At 44.9% G+C, this 26449-nt stretch overlaps 1 protein-coding gene across 17 annotated transcripts in view; it reads right to left on the reverse strand.

Annotated features, from left to right (window-relative positions):
• Positions 1–2374: 2374 nt before the first annotated feature.
• Positions 2375–26449, reverse strand: part of FGFR2 (fibroblast growth factor receptor 2) — a 105506-nt gene continuing 81431 nt past the window's right edge. For 14 of the 17 annotated variants that reach the window (XM_043926223.1, XM_043926222.1, XM_043926221.1 and 11 more), the window contains 9 exons: positions 24620–24771; positions 21656–21777; positions 19506–19616; positions 17955–18145; positions 11281–11403; positions 10650–10720; positions 9228–9365; positions 7099–7204; positions 2375–4089 (listed from right to left, as the gene is read on the reverse strand). In XM_043926223.1, coding sequence (XP_043782158.1) covers positions 3925–4089; positions 7099–7204; positions 9228–9365; positions 10650–10720; positions 11281–11403; positions 17955–18145; positions 19506–19616; positions 21656–21777; positions 24620–24771 — 1179 coding nt within the window. In that variant the 3' untranslated portion in view covers positions 2375–3924. Of the gene's footprint in view, positions 4182–7098; positions 7205–9227; positions 9366–10649; positions 10721–11280; positions 11404–17954; positions 18146–19505; positions 19617–21655; positions 21778–24619; positions 24772–26449 lie in introns of all 17 variants that reach the window. The other 3 variants (XM_043926224.1, XM_043926215.1, XM_043926214.1) reach the window with 1 other exon arrangement.

Consider the following 26449-nt stretch of genomic DNA (forward strand, 5'->3'; position numbering starts at 1 on the left):
CTCTAAGAAATAAACCAAACCAGTTCCCTCCCAATCCACTATCCATCGTCTTTCTTCTGGACTGCAGAAGGCTGCCTTGCTTACGTTTCCCAGGAACCTCAAGTACAGCCTCAAATTCCTAATCTGTAATAGGGGAGGTCTCTATACCTGGCCCCACTAGTCTGTTATACAGTACAAGCCAGCAGAGCATCATCTGTTTTCCAGGATGGGGGCTGGTCGTCAATCCTTAGCTGTTCAAATCTGCCATATGTTTTACTGCAATTGCACGTTTCAGTTTTCTATGTGTGGGATCAAAGAACCTCCCAGAGCACCTGGTAGAGGGAAGCTACCTGAGGTCACCAGGGATGGAGAAACTGGGAGTGGAACAGAGTACCCAGTCCTCAGGCAATCCACTGAAGGCCCAACTTCTCCTCCCCACTCTTTACCTGCCCACCCTGTCCGAGGCCACCACCAGCTGGACTTTGAGGCAACCTCTTGAATCAGCCCCCTTCCAGGCTGGAGACGGCAGGGCCAGGTACGCCTCCTTCCTCACCAACATGCCTTTTGTTCATGTCTTGATGACAGTCACACAGTGGTTCAACTAATTCCCAATGTTTCCTTCGGTCCTAGGGTGAGAGGGCAGGGGGAAGCCATAAGCTTTAGGATTCTTATCAAGTCCTGCCTATGTGTTTATTGGGAGCAGGTCTCAAAAAAAAATTATGTCTAAAAAGTATCTCAAAAGAAGTATCTCTCATCCTTCCCATGGACCACATTACCTTCCTTCCCTTCCCTTGCCTAATTCTTTTCGATCCCATAAGACTGGAGCCTTCAGGCTCTTCTGTGCATGGAATTCTCCAGGCAACAATACTGGAGTGGGATGCCATTGCCTTCTCCAGGGGATTTTCCCGACCCAGGAATTGAACCCGAATCTCCTGCATTGCAGGCAGATTCTTTACCGTCTATGTCACCAGGGACGACCCCTTGATGATGAATCTAATTCTAAAATGAAAATAGCTAATGGCTGGTATAGGATTACAACTTACTTCATCTAATAACAATATAATTTACATTGTAAAAGCCATAGACTGCCCCTAAACAGTCTCAAAAATATAGAAGATACATCATGAAATTGCATGAACATGGAGCATCAAGTCCTTCCTGAAGCCTGGCCAACCAAGGAGAGCCCGCTTGTGAAGATGGCCAGAGGGCTACAGAAGTCTTCCTGTATACACGTGACTGCCTTAAAAAGGCTGCTTTCACCTATTTTTACTTTTTTTTTTTAATTGAAGTTTAACTGATTTACAATGTTATCTTTTTCTTTTTTGGCTGTCCCATGTGGCTTGCGGGTTAGTTCCCCAATTAGGGATTGAACCCAGGTCACAGGATTGAAAGTGCTGAGTCCTAACCACTGGTCTGCCAGGGAATTCCTATGTTATCCTATTTTTTATTTATTTTTATTCATTTTTTTATTTTTTTTTTTCCGTGTTATCCTATTTTTAAAATCTCATTCTTTTAGGTGGGATGATACCCCTGTCCTGATGATAAATAGTGCAGGAGATTGGCAAGTGCAGAACAAGGGCTGAGGTCACTCTTCAGTTGGCTGGTGAGACCCTTGCTTCACTAATAGCCTCAAACAGAACAAAGATGCCAAGGATACCACCTTTGTCTTTTTTTTTCAAGAGAAATATTTTATTCTAAACTGAAAAGTTGAGTTCTGGCCAAACACGGCACTTTTTAACCACCAACAGCCCCAGAGGGTTCTGAGAGCATGGCTGAAGTTCAGATGCCAGATTGTTTTTGTCTTCTTCTGCTGGTGTGAAGGCTGGCAAGCTGATCTAATGAAGCCTTAAAAGTCACAGACACATATTTGTCAACAGGAAAAATGCAGTTTCCCTCTTCAGATTCTTGGTGGCATGGAAACAGTACAATTATTTTGAAAATCTGCTCAAGTTGTCTTTTTGAAAATTTGAAGCAAAGTGTAGTTTCCATACATCATGAGGAAGGCAGCTTAAAAGGTTTCAAGGTGCCCAGTATCCAGAGCTTCTAAATGTCTCCCCTCTGATGACCTCCCATCCTTAGAACATCTGCCCAGCCACAAAGCTCTCTCCCATGCCCTTCATTTGCTCCTCCGGGAGCAGCTAGGGTCCAGAAAGGAACACAGACTTCCCTGGGGTCCCAGGAAGCAATGAAGCCAGGACTTGAACAACCTTTTCTGATTTTCCACTAGATCCACCTGTCCCAGGTACTGCTGGGTCCTGGCCAAGCCCTCTGAGAAGTCACCTGTTTGTAGCAAACAACAGACCTCCCCAGCTCTGCCTCCCTTCCGGGCGATCACACCACGCGGCACCGAGTCAATGCCTCCGAGCACGGGAAACCACTTGGTAAGACACGAGTGTTAAAAAAATAAGCCGCATGACATTTATTTTGTCTTGTTAACATTAATATCTGTAGAAACATTTTTATTGTCAGTATAAAAATTAACAGGTTTTATTAAATACTTTCTCCAATTTCATAACACGTTAAAAATCAGTGTCATTCGCATTCATGTCGCACAGCCAGAGCAGAGTGAGAAGGTGTTTTGAAAGCAAAACACAACACGTTCATACAGAACGAACACCATGGCAGTAAGACGACGCTGGCATCGGGCGGGATCTTTCAGTGAGGTCCTGCCAGAGGAGGCGGAAGCGATCCCTTAAAAAGATGGAAGGATCCCCCAAACTATCAGCAGAACAACTCAGTGTTTCCATTTTCTCCGACGGGGCATGAAGATTCTAAGAGACTTCTCTGTTGCCAGTGAATCTGGAAGCCGTGATGAAGATTCGCCAAAGAGAATACAGGCTAATCTGATCAATGTGCAACTTGGCAGGGAGGGGGGCAGAAGGCCAGCGTCTGGACAGAACATTCTATTAGCATCTCGATGAGAGTTCCTCCTTTGAGGAACGGATTAAGGCATCTTTTTAAGAGAACGCCGGCACCGTTTGTCTTGGGAAGCCCAGTGAGAGGTTTATGGGCCCAATGACCAAGCTGCACCAAAGCAACACACCTTCTCATTAATGGGCCCTTTTACGGGCAGTTAGGTGGTTAAAGGACAATCATCTGACAGCAGAGTTGAAATACAAATAAACCAAAACTTCACTTTCCCCAGATTAGTCATATTTTGTAAATATTTCTCTTTTCAAAGGATCTGGTAACTAGTTAAGTTCAAGTAAGAGATTAACTAGTCTGGTGCGCTGCCTGCATAGAAATGCCACTTAAATTACCAAAACAAGAAAAAGAAAAAAAAAAATAATAAACAATTGTTTTGTATATTACCAATTCATTAATAAATTAACGTCATATCATTTTTCCCTGAAAGCAAAAGTACTTTTCCACCTCCGCTCGGTGAAAATTAAGAAATTCTGTGTAAGAAACAGCATTTAGCAAATAGCTATTTTTAAAAAAAGAGAGAGAGAGACCAATTTGCTAGGTGCGCTGGGACATCCATTTAAAATCAATACAAAAAATAATTCCTTGTAAATATATAATATATATTTATACATAATTTGAATATATTTACATACATCCAGCACCTATATACTGCAATTGTGCTCTATAAGTGTGCGCTGACATATATTTTCTCCAATTATTACAAAATTCACAAGGCAGGCAGAACGTGTGTTTGCCTCAAGTCCGGCTGGTCCACAGCCAGTACCCACAGTGGGTCACGAGCACGTGGTGGCCGATGGCAGTCCATTGCCCCCACAACCTTCTTGTTCTCCTGGTGAAGATTACAAGTCTCCAACTGGATAAATTCTTTACACGTGTGCCGATCATTTTTCCAAATATTTACTCCTCTGATCCATATATACAAGCCAAGACAACAGGCTCCTGGAGGCAAGGCCCCCCCTGCTCAGTACAGCTAAGTTCCTGACGCCACCCTGTTTGGGGACAGGGGGACAGGCCCATTCATGTTTTAACACTGCCGTTTCTATGTGGATACTGAGGAAGGCAGGGTTCGTAAGGCATGGGGTCCGGAGAGAAAACAGAATCATCTCCCGAAGAGCAAGAACTCCTTGTGTCAGGGTAACTAGGTGAATACTGTTCAAGAAGCTGACTGAGGTCCAAGTATTCCTGAAAGAAGGGAAGAGAGACGTTTTATTTCATCTTGGGTCAGGATAACAAGGTGAATACGGTTCGAGAGGCTGACTGAGGTCCAAGTATTCCTGAAAGAAGCGAAGAGAAGACTTTTATTTCAAACACAGGTTCTTGGGACGTTGATATGGGAGTAGGGACAGGATGGGGGCACCCCCAGCAGGGAGAGACCCACCCAGCCCAGCTCCCGCAAAGACCACCTTGAGACCCCGACTTTATCTCCTCTAGGTTACCCTTCAATAGTTACAAACTATTGCCAAGTGGGGAACCCTAATACCCAGCCGAGCGGTCACTTCGATGGGCAGACCCCAGGACTCGTTGATAGACCACACAGTTCAAATCCACGCCCAGCAAAATGGGGAAGATGTAAGAAGCTGTGGAAGTCCAGGACATCTTTCCAGCACTGAGACCCTGAATATTTATGTCACAAATTACATTTTACTATTGTAGCTTCTAGGATAATTTAAGGGGACTATGTCTTCATTCAGCGGGTAATTTCACAGATGCAATTCATTACTCTCAGAAGCTCTCTGAGTTGAAAATGTAAACAGGTTCAAAAAAGGCTTGGATAGACTCATGTATGTTATATCCACAGTAGACAGCAAAAGAACCATTTAGGAAAACGCAGGTTACATTTCAAAGTTTTGCAGGTTTGAAATTCAAAAAGGGCTCTTCTGCTCCCTGAAACACTTAGTGGTGCTGCTGCCGGGAAACCTACCCAACGGCCCCTAATATTTCTTTCGACTTAAAACAGGTGAAAATCCTCTACCTGCTCTTGTGTGGCCCGTGAGCTAAGAATGGCTTTTAACATTATGAAATGGTTGGGAAAAAGAAAAAAAAATCCAAAGAAGAATAACATCTCATGGTATTAAAGTATGTAAAATGTCCTAAAATTTAAATGTTAGGGTTCATCCAGTTTTATCTGAACATAGACACATTTATTTATTCATTTACACAATGTCTGTGCCTGTTGCTACAGAGATCCACAAAGAGGCGTATGAAACTAAAAATATTGACTGTCTGGCCCTTGACATAAAAGGTTTGCAAACTATGAAAAGATTTCTAAACTGGGCCACTACTGGGTCTCACTGCCGCATCCAGGCTAGCATGTTGGGGTGCTTCTGCTCACACCCCCAAAAGCCAAGGAGTATACCATGACACGTGGTTTTGCTGAGAAGGGGACAAAAAGTGTAGACCACAGCACAACGAGCCTCAGTTTTATCAGAGAAGGGCCCACAGAATGTTGGCGACTACACATTTTAACAGACAGGAAAAAAAAAACCCCAAACCACCCCTTATAATTTATCAACAGGTTTGGCAAGAAAAAGAGTCCCCATCCAAGAAAGGGGGATGTGTCAGCTCCAACAACATCAGCATGAACCACACGACTGGAAACAAACACACCCACCACATCAAAAGAGAACTTTTTTGCTTACAATGATAAAAAATGAAATTTTGTCCTAAATGGAACCATTTTTCTCCAGCATGTGGTAATGATTTTCAGAAGGAAAGAACTTCGATTTTTATATCCGTTAGACAATATGGCATTCTGCTTTTTTTTTTTTTTTTAATTTTAGGATGCTAGATGTAAGTTTCAGGGTGAAAACAGGCCCACTTTAAATGTAAATGTATAAATAAATGGCATAGAGCATGGACACAGGATCATTAAAATGGAACTTTAGTGCTTTTTCAGTTTCTAACTGAAGCCATAAATGTTCAGATCTGATAGGGGAAAAAAAAAAACCTAGGGATATCAGTGGATTCCAAGTCTAGGGTTAAAGGAACTTATACTAGAAACAACAATTTTGGCAGGAGAAGAAAGTTGGTTGTTTTTTTTTTTCCCCCTTGAACTGTTCCTTTCCTTTTAACTTCTGAAGGTCAGCTGTATTCATTTAAATGCAATCTCTCCCTTTATCAGCCACAGTCAGACACACAGATAATATTGCTGGCTTAAGGCTTCAAATCACAACATTTAATTATTTTTAAAAAATCAATCTGAACTATTAAATACATTATTTTAAAATAAATATGTTCTTTTCCTTCTAAAATGTTTAGGCAGTTTTAACCTTTTCTGTTGTTATTAAGACAACTATGGGGATTTTCTCCCCTTGTCTGGAGGAACACTGTTCTATATCCTCATTAAATACTACTTCTCTCTATTGTGGGGTTTTTCTGGCCTTGATGGGTTTATCATCTTTCCTGCTCACATCACTTTCTTTCCACAACCAAAGATCACTCTCTCTGCATGGTGAAGTAGCCACGGACATGGCTGAGTGTGGACAGTGAGTGACAGAAGACGGTTTCTTTTGTTGTTATAGGTTATAACTATTTTATAGAAAATACATATTTTATCAAAAGTTTTCACTTAAAAATCCTGTAAGTCACTCTTTAAAGGAGTGACTCTGTGCATGTTTACACTATGATCACACAGGGTCATGTAGGTCTATGTCCTGCATTATATAGAAGCTGGAATGGCACAACTTCACTTCATCCTGGCAAGTTCATTGGTAATGGACCATCAGCAGCCCTCAGAGTACTGACCAGGAGCCCTCAGAGTACTGACCAGCAGCCCTCAGAGTAATGACCAGCAGCCCTCAGAGTAATGACCAGCAGCCCTCACACTAATGAGCAGAGCAAGGAATCCAACCAGCACAGAAACCCCAGCTCCTTCCCACTCAAATCCAAATGCTGCAGTTTTGGACATTTCTTTCCCCCTCCCCATCTTCCTACACACACACACTGTGGACCCACAAGCCACAGTGAGGAGCGGCCTCAGGTGGGGCCCTCTGTGTCTTGCTTCTGTGAGTCGGAACTCTCAAGATGGAGTTCCAAGAAAATTCAGGGTTTGGGAGGAACACAGTTTCACTCTGTCCAAGCCATGGAACAATGATAAACTGTACCCCAGACTCCCACTGGGGAGGCTGCATTTCAAAAGCTGCACGGGGGCTCCCCAGCAAGGACCCTTGGCTTCTGGAAGGAGGCTCTTACCTCGTTGGTTGTGAGTGTGAGAATTCGATCCAAGTCTTCTACCAACTGCTTGAAGGTGGGTCTCTGTGAGGGCACTGCATGCCAGCAATCTCTCATCATCATATACCTGGAAGAGATGGATTTCCTTGGTGAATTAATTCCCTGAGGACCAGGGGTGTGGCTATAAGTCACTCTTAACAGTCAGTATGGAGAGATGTCCTCAATTATGAAAATGTATCAGAACTTCCCTAGCAACTGAATTAGGAAGTGGTGATCCACTCTGCCAAAAGAGGCACTACTTAGTTCCTCTGAAAGGCACTTTGATTTACAAAAACACCACTGAAAGGTCGGGGCATGCCCCCGGGAAAGTGCTACAAGGCAAATTCCGGAGGCTGGCTAAACTTTCAGGGGCTGGCCCCCTGCAGCCTGGTCCAATCAGGTACCAACACAGAGCCCTCGGACACTGACCACCGCTGTAGCCCGCGCTTTCTTCCTTATATGAAAAGACCTGGCCTGGACGCCCTGCCCGGACTATAAAACCCCTCCCCACCCCTCATACCTTGCAGACTCCCTTTGTCTCCTCACTCACCAGCCCCCCGGGAGTTCTGCCCGAGAGCGAGAGCGACGCTTAATAAAAAGGCCTTTACCACCGGTCCTTAGAGGCGGCTTTTTCTTTCTCCCGCGGCGTTTTCTAACAACCACTTTATCCAAAATGCTTTAGGACAGTATCTACACCATCTAAAAAGACACTTCTGGGAATTTCCTGGTGGTCCAGTGGTTAGGACTCAGTGCTTTCACCACCAAGGACTGAGGTTCAATCCTCAACCAGAGAACTAAGATCTCACAAGCCATGCAGTACAGCCAAAAACCCAAAAAAACACTTCTATGTGTTTTCCTGGTTGACTTCTGGTACCCCTGTAGCAGTGACTTATAACATGGCATCACATTTCCACACTTCTGGACATTGTGGGAAGAGCCAGGTAGGGGCGGGTGGAAATCCAGTCTTCCCTCCCCACACACCCTGCCAGGACCAAAGCTGCTCTACTGTTATCTGCCCGACACTCTGGACAAAGGTTCCTCAGTTTTGAAAAACTGAAGTTTGAAAAGCACAACATTAAGGCAAGGTTCTTATGAATTAACCTGTCGTCACTGGGCTATGCCTTCACTTCCGGATTAACTCTTGGACAGGCCTAGGTTCCCAGGCCTTATCTTGACGATGGGTTTCGACAGACCCTCTATAGTAGAAAAAGCACCAGGAATGACAAGGAGCACAATAAATGCCTTTATATAATATACTATAAAATGTGACCATTCATCTGACGCCCACTACGCACCGCAAAGCACTCATGGGATTACTGATATAAAATCCCCATGAAACAATACCCAAGAGACCACAGTCTCTGGAAAAATCCCTCTTCTTAGCTGACACTGGGAGCTGGGAGGAGAGACTCCTTTTCAAAGCACTGATTTTGCTGCACAAGACGCTTGTCAACAACACAAGTAATTCCACTTAAAGTACAGGGTAGGTTTTGCTCGAAACCAGTTTTATAGTCAGATCAGGATTAATATACTATATTAGCACCTGGACAAATTTTTAATCCTCTGCACTGAAATATGGGTAAAATATCAGTAAGCAGACACTAGTTCATTCACCCTGAGGGCTGTGGTCAAAATCCATCTATGATAGCAATGGTCACAAAGAGGCTGCAGAAGCACCCACTCTCTACTCACAGTGCAGAGGCCACAGACCACTCATAAGAAATGGAGGCAGCCCCATGGATCTCAAGCTTGTATATGAGGGAAGGCTTGATGTATCTTCCTTTCACTCTGAAGAACAGCAAGGACAGCACATCGGCCCAGGAAGATAACTGTGGGGCTCACTGTGGAAAGCTGGGAGCCCTCGGCCAAGCACCCAACACATCCGTGGTGTAAAGCTCACTCCATACCACCTCAGAAGGATGCTCTTTCTTTTGGACAGTCAGGCCTGTCTGAACTATCTCAGTTCTGGGATTGAGCCCAGGAAGTCTCAGCAATTCTTTTTCTCAGGACATATTTAAAAACCTGGGGGCCTTAGGAAACCAAACCAGCCAGGAGAAGCATTAGTGGCATGGTGGGTCCCCTGGGGCATCAGAAGAGACAACAGCCCTTACAGTTCGTTGGTGCAGTTTGCTGGCTTGTCCATCCTATGTCCCTCCTTAAGCAGCTTAAAAAGTTCCTCCACGGGAATCCCTGGGTAGGGCGAGCCCCCTAACGTGAAGATCTCCCACATTAACACCCCGAAGGACCAGCTGCAAAGAGGAGAGAAAACAGCATTAGTAACCCATCTGAATCACAGAAACCTAAACACACCCAGTTAAGAAAACAAACTCCCCCTCACTTCTTACGTTCAAAGACAAATGACCAGGGCCCTCCTGCAGTTCATCCAACCTGCCCCTTCCTGCCCCCAGAAAGCATCCCCAGATGATGAAGAGGAGATATTCTGATGGGATTTTCCATCAGCAGACAACAGATAAGTGATGGTAAACCATCACTCTCTGGGGAGGGTGGGGAGGGGAAACAGGGACGGAGATTCGGTTCTTCCTTCCTCCTTCCACCACTTTCAAACAAAACTCTTCGTCTTCATGCAGTGTTATTAACATGAGCTTCTAAGCTGGAAACACACCCTCACTGATTCTATTAGGGTGGGTTTCAGAAATGAAACTGCCTTCAGTTTTGTATACAGCAAGAGAAGCAGCTCACTGCAAAACCGGAAACCATAAGGCTCTCCTTCTAGGACTGCTGAAGAGAACCAGTGGCCATGGCACAGGCTCCATGCCTGCCCCAGAAGCCCTCCCACCCACACAAGTAAGAACAGCTCAGCTGACTTTTTAACTTTTGGAATAATTATAGATTCACAGGAACTTACAAAAATAGAGCAGTGCAATCCTCCGTACCTCTCACCCAGTGACTCCCAGTGGTAACATCTTTCCACCAGATTTCCAAAGCTAGAATTCTAAGACACCGCTTAGAGCCTAGCTCTGGTAGTGTTTTTAGGTGTATCGTAATTGAAATACTGTAGTTTTCAGTCTACTGCTGTAATGTTATCAAGGCTGCAAAGACGAGGTTGGACATTTTTCAAAGGATAAACAGGGAGCAGGCTCTGTGGAGATCCCCTGAGTGGCTCTCGTCCCAACCAGCCTCCCCCTGTAAGGACAAACCCTAGCATGGGGAAAATACGACAAACCGCTCTCAAGAAGGAAAAGCTGAAGAACGCGAAGGACACGCCAACAGCTTGGCAAGTTAGATAGCAGCTTTGTACTTGCACATCCGTGAGTAAGTTCAAGGGGGGAGCTTCCGCTCTGGCAGGAGCAGGTTAGCAGTTCCACCTCCCATGTGCTTTGAAGCCAGGCAGATTAGTAACAGAGCATTGGTTACCAGCCTGGCAGAAAATCCGTCCTTTCTAAGGCTGGCTCCTGCACCTTCTCTGCCTGTGCGAAATGCAGCAGGCACCAAAGAGGGAAGGAAGGCGAGGAACAGACAAGATTTCTGCAAGTCAACCCCAGGGAGGAGACAGCAACAAGGGAGTTACTCACACATCGCTCTGATGGGTGTACACTCTGTCGAAAAGGGCTTCGGGAGCCATCCACTTGACCGGAAGTCGGCCCTGCAAGTGTGGAAGAAATGTAAAACCCAATATATTAAAACCGGTTTACTTTAGCAGCCCCAGCCGGGCTATGCCCTGTTTATTTTAAGAGCTGACACTCTAATGGTTTTTGGTGGAGAGTCATTAGCGAAAAAATACGCTCCAAAGGGACTACACAGCATGTGGGAGATGCACAGATATGGACATGTTGATAAAGGGTCGTTTCCTCATGATCATACATCTTCCCTAGCACGTTGACACACCCTGGCCCATTTCTAGGTGAAAATTAACCCAGAAACTCCCAAGCTCCAATCTTTGCTAGGGAATTTCCAGATGAGGAGCTTATGAAGATCCTAGAGGCTGATTATTCAGTATATAAGACTAGTTCACATTTACTAAGAGTCTTAACTCTTAGCAAGAGTTAAGCCTGAATTTGCTTATTTAGAAGTTGGTAAGGAGTAATGCAAATGAGCGGGAATAAAAAGGCATTGGTCATTCTAGTTCTGAACATTATCTTTCACCTGGAACACTCCGTGCCACCCCTCCAACCCTCTCCCACCATATCATCACCATAGACTCACATTTGTGGTCTTTTTGTAATAGTCTATATTGTTGATATCTCTGGCCAGTCCAAAGTCAGCTATTTTCATCACGTTGTTTTCTGTTACCAAAACATTTCTGGCAGCTAAATCTCGATGAATGCACTGAAATTAAAAAAAAAAAAAACAAAGAAACTTGTTTCAAAATGCCACAAAGATCAAAAAGGTAACATAGGCACTTCTTATAACGTAGACAGAAGACACAACTAAAGTCAAAAATTGGTTTTTCTTTTCTAATTAAAGACTAAGACCCCAACTATTTCAACAAGCAGAGGTAGATAAGAAGCCACATGCCTTTTTAACTTCAGTTGACTGGCATCCTTCACATTGTGAAGACTCAAATGTAATTTTTTCCCTCTCTGCAGTTCAGGACACTGTTTTCTTGCTCATTTTTGAGGCTGTCCCCCTGCTGAGTTCCACCCCATCCCTTCTCTTGGCTCACTCTCCTCTTCTCTCCCCACCCCTTCAGATTCCTTGGCTTAACTCCTCTCTCCCTCAAAACAGAGGACCTGCCCCATTAATTTTATATATTTCCATACATCCTCATGGCTCCCATTCTTAGACACACAGGAAAGATCTTCAAATTCTTATCTATATCCTGACCGCTCTCCTGGGATCCAGATTCTCACTTTTATCAGGCTACAGGGCATTGCCACATCCCTTTGGCACCTTAAGTTCAAGGTCTCTACTCTTATCTTCTTGGTCTTTTTCATACACACCTGTGACACACACACCAGAATTCTTTACAAACTCCTCCCGAGTTTTGATTTCAACTCCCAAATGCCTCTCCAATTTGTCCACCCAGCTCCACTCCCCCTGCCACCCGCTTAGCCCAGGGTCTCATCACTACCCACCCCCATCCCCTACAGACGGCCACACTATCTGCACAACGGTGTCTGTGCTTCCAGACTTAGCCCTATTGCATCTTCTTTTCTGTTTCCCTCAAATTTTGTTTCTGAAGGAGTTGGTCACATCTGTTCCGGGCTTATATCAAAATCACTGCCTGTCTATCCAAATCCTCTGTCCAGTTCTCACCCAACACCTGGATCCCACATAGGGCCCAACCTATGTCTGCCACATACACAGGGGCCCGGCGCTGAGATGCTTACTACAGGGCTGCCGATTCATGGTTCTAATGTGATCTCTTCAGCCTCAGAAAGCTCTAGTCCTTATAACTTCTATATTTCCTTTCTGCAAATGATATGCTTTTGTAAGCTGTTGAAAGCGTTTTAGTTGTACTTTAATACACCAAAATTTCATCAGTATACATAGTAACTGAGGTCCCAAAAACCTCCTATTTTTGGAAATGGCAAGGTAGACAGAAGTAAACAAACATCCCTAACAAACCCTTTTATATAGGTTCTGGGCAAAGGCAAACTATTATATGAAGGAGAGACTCCTAGCAACCCCTCTGATATGGGTGAGATGCGGCTGGTTTTAGACACTCTAAGAAACAGGCCATTAAAAAAAAAGGAGCAAGCCAAACTCTCCCTGAAGAATGAATTAGGAACCATTCTTTTCTGCCCACCCTCCAACTATTCCCTGTTTTCATCGGCTTCTGTGGCCCCTGGACGGGCTAAGGTCATCGCGGGGAAAGCAGGAGAAGCCCACGGGCTGCCTGTGCCCGGCCGGAATGGAAGCAGGAAACGCAAGAGCTCCCAGAAGCTGCCCGGGGATCCGGTCGGGGCGGGAGCCGGGCTCCTGGTTTGGAGGCCTCTTCAAATGGAACTTCCAAGTCCTGGGCCAAACTCTCCCGGCAGTGTGCTCCCCGCCGACAAGACGGTGCGATTGGCAAGCCATGCGGTCAGAAGAATCTGGCTCCCTGTGCATGGGGCTCCGACCACACATGAGGGCTCAACTCTGAGTCACCATGATGGCGACCTCCATTCTCACTGTGGAAGCCAGAATCCATCACCAGCCTCCTGCGTCCCCGGGGGCTGGGAAACACCAAAGCCCACCCTCTGGGCTGAACAAGAAGAGACTTGGAACCAACACCCAAGAAAAAGAAAATAATCAACGTCAGGCCAAATTCCCATCATCTGCAGAAATCCGAGTTGTTCTCCAGTGCAGAGCTGACCATTTTATATAACGAGCTCTTGGAATATTTGATATTCCTTTTTTTAAAAAAAATAAACAAAGGTCAACGGGTCCCTAAGGAAGGAAGACCTCTATGACCCTGACAGTGTGCTGGATGTCTGTGCAGAGTTGATCACATTAAATTTCCAAGACAACTTATGAGATGGGTGTTACCATAGCCATTTTAAAGATAAGGAAGCTAAGCTTTAAAAAAAAAAAAAAAAACCCAGCAAAAATAAAAACAGTTGTTCAAGTTAAACACCTTGGAGGTTTAACTGTCCTTAAGATTTTATCAAAAAAATTAGTGTACTTTGCACTAAAAATAGAAAGGCTTACACAACTGGGATAAGGCTCAAATACCACATCACCCATTGTATAACTGTACACATCACAGCGTCTTTTAACTTGTCCATCTCCAGCTTAAGCACAGGACTTCAGGTTCATCTCTACACGCCCAGCAGAGAGCCTGACCCCGTCAATGTCCATTGAACTGAGTTTCTCATTACACTCCATCAGCAATGAGCCAGGTGTCACAGCCAACAGCTCCTCAGGCGGGTCTCTAACAAACGCATCACCCTCCACCGGGACAGAATATGTATGGCAGAGTTAGGATCTGACCTGTCCCCTGCTTCTCCATTGTCCACTATCAGAAATAAGCCCTCCAGTTTTAGAAGCAGGTTCTACTCCGGGTACCATTCTTAAGATCCTCATCTAGAACCTGCCCAAACCTGTTCTAGGTCCTTAATTACAGGTGGCCTTTGGCAAAGAGCTTTGGAAACATATGACTGCAAAGCCTTAGGAAACAGGACTCTGTCCCCTCTACTCCACCCTGGGTTGGCAAATGAAGCCCAACACGGAGCATTTCTTCTCATCTTCTTGGCCTTTTTCATATACACCTGAGATATACACAGAGAATTCTTTACACACTCCTCCTGAGTTCTTTTTGATTTCAACTCCCAAATGCCTCTCCAATGGTCCTTTTCTTGGTCCAGAGAGGCGGGAGTACCTGAGAGCAAGATAGTTGAGTAGAAAACCAAAAGGCCAGGTCTGGGTCCAGCCTCTTTATTCTCTGAACTGACGAGTCCCCATCTCAGAAATGAGCACAGTGACACACACATGTGGGCTCAAAGGTTTCCTGCAGTTTCCTAACAGCCCCCAGCATCTTTACCCACAGGACAGGGATTATAAACACACCTGTTTCTGAGTTATTCTGGGGTTACGGACAATACTGTATGTAAAATGTTCGCCCCGGGCCTGGGAGGACACTAAGCTCTCAAAAAGTGGTAGTGATTAGTAGTATGATTATTATTACAATACTACTAATAAGAGTACTTTCAGTTTTCCATTCTAAAACGTATTCTTTTCCCCATTTTGCAGAGTTCATCGGATCCTCAGTTCTCTCTTCACCACACCACAGAGCAAAGCAGGAAGGCTCTGATGCTCGGGGCCAGGGTACGATATGGGTGGTGGGGCGGGGCAGGACCACCATCATTCCACGAGCCAGACTCAACCATCTTCTTTCTCCTCCTTCTGCCTTCCTGAGACACCTCTCTGGACCTCTGTGAACCACATTCTGGGTTTCTTCCTCCTCCTCTGAGGCTGCCTCCTCCATCTTTTCCTGCGCTTTAAGTCAATCTCTGGATTTGAGAGGTTTCTCGGGGTTTGACTCCAAGCTTCTGTTTCTGCCTCTCGCCAACCTCCCCGCCCAAGGTGAACTCATCCATTCCCATGCCCTGAACCTATACCTTCTTCACTGGCTCCAGTGTCTCGCCAGCCCCCCAGAGCTGAGCTGCAGCCTTCATTTTCCTGGCGGACATCCGCCCTTGAGTGACCCTCGGACATACTGGAAATGCACCTGGGGTTTCCCATGGGAATCAATTCCTGCCACCGCCCCTGCCCCTCCCATCTTCCTCATCCTGATAAGCTGTACCACCATCACACCACCGTCCAGTTTCTCAAGGTGGAAATCCAACAGTCATCTTTGGTCCCTCTTTCTCTCCCTCCCGTATCTACTCAACCCATTAACTGTCCTGATGGCAAAATATATCCCAAACCAATCTACTTCTCCGGTGTCTATCGGAGTCAATAAACCTTAGCTGAAACAATGGTCACAAGTAGTTACCTTTATACTGTGAACCTGATCCAAATCACTGCCCCTTGGAGGGGAGAAGGAAATGGTAACCCACTCCGGTACTCTTGCCTAGAGAATCCCGTGGACAGAGGAGCCTGGTGGGCTGCTGTCCATAGGGTCGCAGTCAGACAAGACTGAAGTGACTTGGCATGCAAGCATGCACTGGAGAAGGAAATGGCAACCCACTCCAGTATTCTTGCCTGGAGAATCCCAGGGACAGAGGAGCCTGGTGGGCTGCTGTCTATGGGATCTCAGAGAATCAGACACGACTGAAGTGACTTAGCAGCAGCAGCAGCCCCTTGGAGGTTTCCCCAGTGCCCAGAGCCAAGTCTTGCCTGGGGCTGTCACCTTCTGAATGAGCAGGGCCTGCCTCCACACAGCTTGTCCCTCTGCAGGAGGACTCAGCCATCACCTTTGGTCCCCAAACCTCCCGAGTCCCCCCCGCCCCGTTCCTGCCCACACACCAGGGGCTTCCTCCACAGCACGATTCTCAGCCTTTCACATGCTTATTTTTATGCCCATGTTTACTGTTGATTTCACCTGCTGTCTCCCACAGTGCCTGCTCCAAGAGGCCAAGGACAGCGTCCATTCCGGTCACCTCACAGGGAGCCTGACCCAGTGCATCAGGCATCCGAATCAGGAACACTCAGGCATATTTGCTGAAGGATTAATAAAATGACCAGGCCAGCCTTCTACCACTTTGTATCAGGAGCAGCTCCCTGATGAGACCCCAAAATCTTCCCCCCTCCACACCAGAGCAGGAGGACAGAGCAACAAGGACCAGAGGGTCAGACCAGGCAGCCTGCAGGCAGCATGTCTTCCCAGGGTTTTACTTAGCAATTGTTCCAAGCTACAGGAAAGGTGTAATAGAACAATGGATATCCACGTTTGCCAGATTCAATTCTTATGCTTCCTTGCTCTCCCTTTCTCTCTATCCCCAGACTCCCCACACACACTGTTTATGGATGAACCACTTAAAAATGAGTTGCAGACTTCATTAGCAGGTATCTCCTACCTGCTAACACAAGACCTCTGTCACTGCCCCCAAATTTAACATTGAAACAGTCACATTATCTAATATACAGTCCATATACCTGTTTTAAATGTTCATAAACGGTTTATACAAAAGCTGTCCCTTTATCTCCCGCCCAGAACAGGGACCTAGTCCAGGATCGCACATGTATATTTAGTTGTCATGACTCTTCAGCCTCTTTTCATCTGGAACTCTCTCTGCAGGATTTTTTTTTTTTTTTCGGTCTTTTGTGACTCTGACATTTTGAAGCAATGTCTTGTCAAATGTCCCACATTCTGGATCTGATTGTCTGACTCGTCAGCTGGCAAAGTCTGCTGCACACACACATACGCACACAACTCCATCCTGTCTTGGTTTCCCAAAATCTATACATTGGGAGATTTTACAGGAAAAAACAATTTTTTTTTTAAAAAAATCTTCAACTCTGGACTCTTTTGCTAAGAAGAAAAACCCAGAACACGTGGTAACTTTGGCTGTGTTCCCACCTGGCTACAGACAGCAGGGGCCGAGGTGCCCCGGGGCCCTTCCTGAATCACTACGTGGTGTGACGTGACAGGGGCCGCCTTGTCCCATCAATGACCGTCATGGCCAAGATCTAGTGGGGGGACAGAGGGTCCACACTCACCAGAGGCTCTCACTTCTTTGGAGACCCAAGGAATTACTGGTGTTTCATGACATTCCAGAGCAGATAAGAACAGGTCCACCTCTGCCCAAGGAAGAAGCTGTGGCTCTTCCCCGAAGTGTGGGCCAGGGAAGGGTGCCTGGGGCCAATCTAAAGTGCCCCAGGGGACATCTGGGCACCCGTCTAACTGCTTTCAGAATAACTCAGATGTTTCAAGTTCCAACTGTGTGCAGCATGCTTGGAATGCAAGTGATTCACCTCAGGGGACCCGGCCAACTTTTAACCGCAGAGGGTCACCTCGCGAAATGAGACAAAATAAATCCAGAGAATACCTGGCACTCGATGCTACCAAAACACCCCATCATTTGATCTCCATTCCTAGAATCTTTAACATCATTTCAAACTCAAAACCACAGGGACGACACCCGAGGTCCACGTCCAGAGACTCAAGAACCACAAAACAAAGCCAAAAGATCATCGGCATCAAAGGCAGCACCCCCTAACCCACTGCCGCCCACCTGGAAAGCTGGTTCCCCAAAGGGTGCTGGCCAGCCCCGTCTCTGAGAAGAGACGTCTTCTCTGCTCAACTCTGTGGTGCTGCTACAGGTCTATGATGCAACTCTGGCTGTTAAAGAGTTCATCAAACCCCAGTATGAATAATGCAAGACACATTTTCCAGGTTGTACAAGACAGGCCAGGGCTTGACTCGGCAAATGAGCCCATCCAAATGGCCTGTTCTCTTCAGACATTTTTCACTGGAATCCATCCAACCGAGGAGAAGGGGAAGGACTCACTTTCTGGGAAGCCAAGTACTCCATGCCCCGGGCCAGCTGGTAGGTGCACGACACCAGGTCCTTGAAGGCCATCTGCTCCTCGGGAACGCGGCTGATGTCATAGGAATACTCCATCCCGGGTGGCCTCCGGGCGCGGAGGTATTCCCGAAGGTTGCCTTTCGAGGCGTATTCGACGATGACATAGAGCGGCCCTGTGGATGGAAAATGCTAGCTGGAGAGGCAGTAGACCCTGGAGCTGCCCTGGGGCAGCTCTGCCAAGGAGTTCTTAGTTATTACAACCCAGTGCTTTATTATTTTTTTTTTTAATTTAAACATACAGAAAGGCACACACAAAAATAGAACACCTGCCTTCTAATCGCCCCCCAAATGACAACTGACAGCTGGTCAAGGTGGACTCAACAGTCTTTCATAAAACAGAAATGCTTCAGTGAGTGCCCCTTTCTTGTCATGCCCCCTCTTGGAAAGCAGCGACTACCTTAAATTTGCTGCTCTCATTTAATTTTAAAGATTTTACAAACACCTATGTATCAATAAACGATGTATTATTTTTAGCGACATCAATGAGTAATAAAGACACAGCTTTGCACCAGTTTCCCCCCACACATGATCTTTCTGGAAGCCAGTCAGGCTGATAAAAAATAGATTCAGATCATTCCGTTCAACACTTACATAGAGTCTATCATATAAATATACCATGCTGTATTTATCCACTCCCCTGATGGGTTGTTTTCAGGTTTGGGCCATTGCAAATGTTGTGCAATGAACACTGCAAGCTAGTGCATGGCTCCTTACACACACATGCAATAATGTCCCTATGGCAGAGACCAGCCTGTTTTCGTGTGTAAATGTTACTGGCACACAGCGAGGCCAATTCATTTCTGTATTGTTTGTGGAAGCTTTCTCACTCCAGCAGTAGAGGTGGGTGGCTGCCACAAAGCCGAAAATATTTACAATAACCCTTTACAGTCTCCTGACTCCTGGTAGAGACCTCACAAGGAAATTGCCAAGGCAAAAAACAGGCATTCTAAGTTTATTAATTATCATTAAACTGGTTCCCAAAGTGACACAGATCATCTATGAGAGAAGCCAGGGTTCTCACTCCCTGGAGGAAGATAACATGTCCTTCCTGTCCATCTCCCCTCTTTACAGCCACTCCTGGGGGCTCACCCATAGCAAGACATGGTTCCTCAATCCCATTTCAAGGGAAGAACTTGTCAACCAAAATGCAGGATCTTACATTGGTAACTCTCTCTTAGCACTCACTAAACAAACATAACAAGATGGCCTTTTCCAAACACCCTCTAGGTTATGTCCAAAAAACAGCAGGACCCTATAGGCCTTCCCATCCAGGGTCGCCCAATATCCACCTTTCCCCCTAGACCCCAGACATGGTCATCAGGAACACCTTCCTGAGGGGGGTTTTAAAAAGAACTTTAAACACGTGCTTAGGAGGCTCTAGGAGCAAGATCTAAACATCCATATACTTCTAAAATGATATGGATGCTGAACCCTGGGTTACGTGAATGAATGCGTTTTTTTCCTCCTACTCACCATCCTGAGTACAGGCTCCAAGGAGATTTATGATATTTTTGTGTTTCCCAATCATCTTCATCATCTCCATCTCGGACACCAGATCAGAAAGGTCTTTCTCAGTGGCATCATCTAGAACATTAGGTAAATTACGGATCAGTTTTGCTACTATTAGTTGATGAACATTTGGTTGAAACAACATGAAATTGAATTTCTGAACCAGAAAAGACTTTCCAAATCACCTCTCTCCTCTTACTGGTAAAGCAGGAAATGCCCAGAGAACTGCCTTCCTCCGTGTCAAACAGCTAATTTGGAGTCAATAGCGTCAAAAGTCAGGACAACTGTATACGCCTTGAACTCTAAGGCCAATTCTTTCCCAGCAAACCTCACAGATACAGAGGCATTCTTCTCTACTGTGAAATAATTCTATCCTCTGGCAGATCGCAGGTACCTCAGAAAACCACATCAAATTTCATGGGGCCTGAAAGCAACTGTGAGGACTTCTGTGGAGGAGGAGGAAGAGGAGGAGATGGGGGCATTTCATATACTTCAGACTTTTTCTGGATCACAGGCTGCTAAGCTGAGCCCTCAAAGCCCACAGGGCATTCACAGATGGATGCAGGCAAGGACAAAAGTCCCCGTACCAAGGACAAAAGTGTGTGTGCGTGTGTGTGTGTGCGCGCGCGCGTGTGTTTGCGCGCGCTCCTACAGCTTGAAGGGATGAAGGTTCTCGCCTTCCATGGGCTTCCCAAGGGCCTGGGATTCCCATCCTAAAATAATTAAAGTTTTAAAAACCTCTCTGCTCCATAATTTCAAACAAGAACACGTTAGGTCCTGCATATCCTGGCTCGCAGTTAAGCTTCCAAAAACTGGCAAGATTCTTCCTCAGGTACCTGAATTGAACTAATTCAATATGGGAAAATCTGGGCTTACTCCCAAAATGAGGATAGGTCATGGATAGAAGCCATGCTGCATAAAGCTCTTTGGCTTCACAAAAGTAAGAGCAACACAAGTGCCTGGAGCGTAAAATCCACGCGGACGCCCATGGAGGAGTGCACACGTGCCCCTCAGAGGGAGAGGCTCCACTGCTCAGACACACAGGGTCCTCTCTAAGCTCCGAGATGCCCACTGGATATTAAAACAGCCACAGCTGATGTCTGTGGTCCTCCCAGGCATCACACACAAAGTGGGGAGCAGCTCAAAATGTCCTCGTTTTCCTGGGGAGCCATTCAGATACAGAGCTAAGGAAATACAACCAAAAAAAAACACCCAATACCTTTCCAACTATTTCTACCCTGCTCCCTCCTCTCAGGAAGAGATGTGATGACTCAAAATCCCACGAAAGAAAGAAAAAGCCTGATTCCTGGGTGTCCACAATGCGTGACACTCCCCCCCGCCCAACACACACTCAGACCTCTCTGCCAGGACATGTGGGAAAAACTCTGCTTGGGGTGTCTTTTCTGAGATGCCTACAATGGGCTTTATAATGTAACCGTTCCCTATAACTCCTCTCATAAAAGAATACTGTGGGAAGATGAAGTTAATGGTTAAAAGGTCTTCAGGCTCCTTGGCTGTAGGCATGAGCAGGGTTGGAAGGTTAACACAGAAATGTTCAGGCTCCCACGAACGCCTCTCAACGTTTACATCTCTGGGTCATTGCTCACACGTCCCTGAACGTGTGAGCAATTCTGTACCAGCATCAATGCCGTGAGCTCCCTTTTAGCTTCCTAAGCGACTCCCCCCAGACCAGGGCCATTCCTGCTCTGTTCCTCTTGCAAAGAAGAAAGAGTGGCCTCCTCTCTCTGAGCCTTCTTGGCTCCCCCTAAAAAGGCCAACTTCCCTTTATTTGTAAGCTAAGGTTTGTATTCTGCATCCAAGGTACCAAAACTCATCTAAATTAATCAATTCTACGTGAGTCAATGCTTTCTAAGCATTTTCAAATATAAAGGGAATGAGCTACCACTTTCTAACAGAACTGGCTTTTCTTTTTAATAAGTGCACACTGCTCAAGATAAATAGTCTGTCCGAGATGCTGATTTACACTGAAAACTTCTCAACCCCTAGGTCAACTATGTGCTCTTTGACCCCGTGCCATGATAGAGTTCACACAAAAGGAACATTCTTGATAAGGCGACCCCCCCTCTCCTCCCTCCCCACACCAACCCCCTCACCTTTCAACATCTTCACGGCCACAGTGACTGCTTCCTTGGGCTTCTCCTTGTCAATTCCCACTGCTTCAGCCATGACCACTTGCCCAAAGCAACCTTCTCCCAGGGGTTTGCCCAGCGTCAGCCTGAATGTGTAAAGAGAGGATTAGTACATGGCATCTGGTACAGCGAGGGAAATTCCAGAACTCAATATAAAAATCTTTCAGCAGCTTACAAAAGCATGGAGCATTTATCATATGGAACTAATGAGACTTGGGGAACACACGCACTTGAGTATTTTCTTAGTGACGTTTTAGGGAATGTCAGTGACTGCTGGAACAACTATTGAATGTCACATTTGTATTCTTGATTTATTTTCTTTAAGGAAAGTATCCTTGCGAGTCAGGTGGTCAGCTTTCCTAAGTGCTAATGAGGAGAAGCTTTGATCTTGAGCCCATCGAATATTTGTAATTTAGAATGTCTCAAAAAATACCGTTAAACTTTTTTTTTTTTTTTGTCTCTGTGAAGTGATGTCTTTAAAAATCACTATTATTTAAATACCAATGGACTTCAAGGTCACATCCTGGGCCAAGTTACAAGATATGAATCTTAAACGCATTTCAAGGAATCTCTGTTTTTTCATTAAAGGAAAAAGAAAACTCTAGAGAGAGGGGGGATTTTTCTGACATATTAGTTTAGAAATCCTTATGACTACCCAAAATTAATAATGAAGAAAATCCAAAGTGAACACAACAAACTAAATTTCTAAGGTCAGAAGTGCTACATGCATCATGCTAAAAGCCATATAGACTCCTTGGACATTCCAAAAACCAAAAGAATGGAAGAAACTTTGGAATACTTACAAATGTGGTTTTTTCATTTAAGTATAACACAGCAAAGTACTGAGCTGCCACTAGTAAGCAGTATTTTTGGTAAGTACGCAATGGTTTGAAAAAGTTAAAGCAAAGACCAAGAGTAGCTGGTGCTATGCTGAGGTCATTCCCTTCCTACCCTGAGCTAAAATTAAATTTAATATCTTGGCATAAAATAAACATTTGCATTGGAAAAATGGCTAATTTATGTCCTATTGCCCTGCTACTACAAACATAACAATCCTTTCTTTGTACAACGTCTGCCTCCAATCTAATAAACTGCTTCTAAATAGCCTTCATTCATTGGAAATCTGCTCCACCTATGGTTGTGCTAAACACTATTTTGAAACGCTTAGCACTCAGATTTTCCGCACTCAGGGTACTCCGGGTGGGAGCTGGCAGACAGACTCCCACTGTTGCCGGTGGTGTCACAAGTGGCAAAAGCTATGGCTTGAACGCGGGAGCTGCAATTTCTTAAAATATGATCACAGCTCCCCGACTCAGTCCTATATCCATAGGAATGTGCACAAGAACCCACCAACTTGTTTAGTCAAGCCCTGGCGCATGAGAAACACCCCCTTCTCACACTCCACAGGTGAAGAAATCATTCTTTGCTTTTTTCTGGTGCCTCACTGCTAAGAATGCAGTAAACAAGTCCTGAATGAATGAATGAACAGCACACAAACTGGAAGTCACTTCCGTTAACACTCTAACAAAATGACACCGGTACAATAATTTGGCTCTAATTTATGGCATATATTAATATCTCTAAATGAGCTGTTAGGAAACAAAGCCAGTTGGAGTTGTGTGAGTCAAGGTTATAAGTGCCATGTTAGCTACCTCTCCTTCCAAAGCAAGGCTCCTCATCACATCCAATCTCTGAAAAATCTTATCTTTGTATTTCCAAATCTGTCCATGAGTCCCTTCTCTAGTCATTAGACACTTCTCTGACATAACCTCAAGAAGACAGTGCAAATATCAAGACTAATAGGGTAGCTGTACATAAGCAAGTCAAAAGCTTATTCCAGTTGATTCGATGCAGATGTAGCGTCAGCAATTTCTACCTTCCATTACTCTCAAGCTGTTTAGACTCTAATCACTACAAGAGAGACCCTGGAAATGAGCTGACAGCCCTTCAATGACCATCATATTCACTTCAGAAGGTAAACCTGGGGGCTGGCCCATGGCTGGAAGATGGAGGGCTGGTAGCCCAAGATTTGTCCACTGGCTGGATGCCCATCTTGCTGAGATTTGAAGTTCAGATCTCACCAGTTATGAAGGGAAATTCACATGAGCCAAGAATTGTGCTCAGTTCTGGGAGGTCTATACTATGACCTTCATTTTATAGAAATGAAGTTCAAACAGAATCAGGTAACTCATATAAGGTTGCCCAGCCACTGGCTGGCATAGCCAGGATTCAAATCCAGCCCAAGAGAATCCAAAGTCCATGAACTTGAAGCGAGACCAAGAAATATACAGCTCTCAATAATGCCTTCACCAGAGCCCAGGTGGCCACACTTGGACTGATCTTATTGGAACACCTCTATATCAGCCAATAAGGAAAATATTATGGACCATAAGAAATTCAATGGCGGGTACCATATTTGAAGATTTTCAGCCCAGTATTATATCAATAACTATTAAAAACAGTACTATTGGGTGAAGATTCTTAAGGCAATTTATATTCCATATCTAATCTCTCTAAAGAAATGAACCATAGGACAGTCATGTTCTAGGAACCAGAAGTTAGAATGTCAATTCTGTTTTATAAATGGGATAATCCCACTTATATTCCACTTGACTGGATCTAAATTATCTAGAAAGTAAAAAAAAAAAAAAAAGAAAGAAAGAAAAAAATACTAACAAGGTACCATTTTGTTTGGGGACCATGGCTCAGTAGCTCTGCTTTAAAAGAACTATTAAAAAAGAGTCCATGAGAGAATCAGTTCTTTGCTTTTCCTGGAGTTGGTTATTTAGAAATACAATCTTACCCATTCCGGTTGACGTCATCACAAGAAGACTTTGGCAGTTAACAGCCATAAACAGAAAACGTCAACCCCATGTCCCCATTTATACTTAAGTCTTCATTGGGAGATATGTTCCCACTCGTACTCACTTATCTCTCGGAAACTCCCATTTGGGATCTTCTGGAAGCTCGTACTCGGAGACCCCCGCCAGCATGGGGGTGTCTGCAGCTGAAGAGAGGCGAGTTGTAATCCTCACCAGCGGGGTGTTGGAGTTCATGGAGGAGCTGGACTCAGCAGAAACCTGGATACAAAATGCAAAGACAAAGATGTAATCCTGGCTCCACCTGAGAAGACTGGGAGCCGGCCAGAACCCAGCCAGTGGTCAGCTCTTAGAAAGCAAGGAGAGGCTGGGTTGGCCAAAGTCATGAATTTAGGACCAAACATTTAGGAGCTGGATTCCAACTCCTCGGTCCTCCTATCCAGGCAGTATGTGCTAGATTTCATCCAACTTGTATGTTCCTAAAACCAGACTTCCAAACAACATTTTTTAGACATTGCTTGATTTAAAAAAAAAATAAAAAGTCTTCTTTCTGCCCTAAACCCTCAGTGTATCATCTGAGGACACAGAGCTAGACCCCCACGGGCTTCATTCTTGTCTTTTTGCCTGGGCTTGTAGCAGAGCCCCAGATTAGCAATCTCCTCCTGGCATACCAGCTCAGATGGTGAATCAATGCTACGGTTATGAAATTCCACAAAAGCTGGAAAATCGGCTCTTCAATCAGCTCTATCTTTTGAAATGTAAAGGAGAATACGTCAAGGATCTAGCTCTAGGATTTGAATGTGAAAAGCATTCTGGCAGCAACAAGTGCCTTTATTCAAGGGTAACCAGAGACCCAGGCATTGGGGACCACCGTCTACTTCTTCCCCATTCCTTCTGAGAACCAGTTGATGATCAGGTCAACTTTGGTTTCAGAAACTAGTAAACGAAGAGTCAAGGGAAGAAAAATACCTCTTTATTCACAATCTTGTGGGAAAGCTCCACTCCCCATCCCCCACCCCCCAGCAGACTGCAGGCTTTTACTGAGTTTTCTCAGTTTACGCTCATTCATTATAGTCTGCATTTGAAAAAATGGTACTTCTTAAATATATTATCTTCCCTGTGCTGGTTTCTATAAAGGAAAATACCACTACGGGCTGCCTGATCATCACTTCATTCTAAACCATGAACAAGACCGGCCCAAGAGAACTGGAATCAGGTTTGACGTGATCCCTCAAATTTGGTTCTGTCCCCTACATGACTCTCACATCAACCCTTCTCCCTAGCAGTGCTTACAAACATTTTTAAAATCAAGGTGGCAAGGACCAAGATGAACAAATATAATGAGGATGAACTTTCAAGGTAGAGCCTGGACCATTCCCACAGGGAACCAGAAGACTTCCCAGGGAACGTCCTACTTAAAAAACCTTGACTCTCTGCTTCTTAAACCCAGACTGCCCTTATAAAGCAGGCAGGAAACCTGAGAAGATGTCCAAACATGGACTAGGGGCTGAGGATCATTCCAGGAATAGGAAATTGGTATTAGTATTACTTATAATAGCAAGAAGAAGGCAATTTTTAACACAGAATTTCTATTGTCTTTTTAGTGTACATGAAAACATTTCTGAGCCTTCTGAGCAGTCTTTTGTCAAAGGGAATCATGCTTACATTTTATTATGTAGACTCTATGATCAAGGTTTACTATGAGCATAGTAAACATATATATATATGTGTGTGTGTGTGTGTGTGTGTGTGTATTTAATGATATATATATATACATATTTTAAAGGAACTGAGCGGTCATTAGTTTTGGAGCTGAGAGGGGCCTCATGGACAGATAAAGCTCTAAGAGGCTTCACACCTAAGTGCCTGGGCCACAGAGGCAAACAGCAGAAGCAAAAAGACGAAAAGGTTTAAAAAAAAAAAAAAAAGACAAAGGTAA

Source organism: Cervus elaphus, chromosome 15 (genome assembly GCF_910594005.1).
Source record: "Cervus elaphus chromosome 15, mCerEla1.1, whole genome shotgun sequence".
Lineage (NCBI taxonomy): Eukaryota > Metazoa > Chordata > Mammalia > Artiodactyla > Cervidae > Cervus > Cervus elaphus.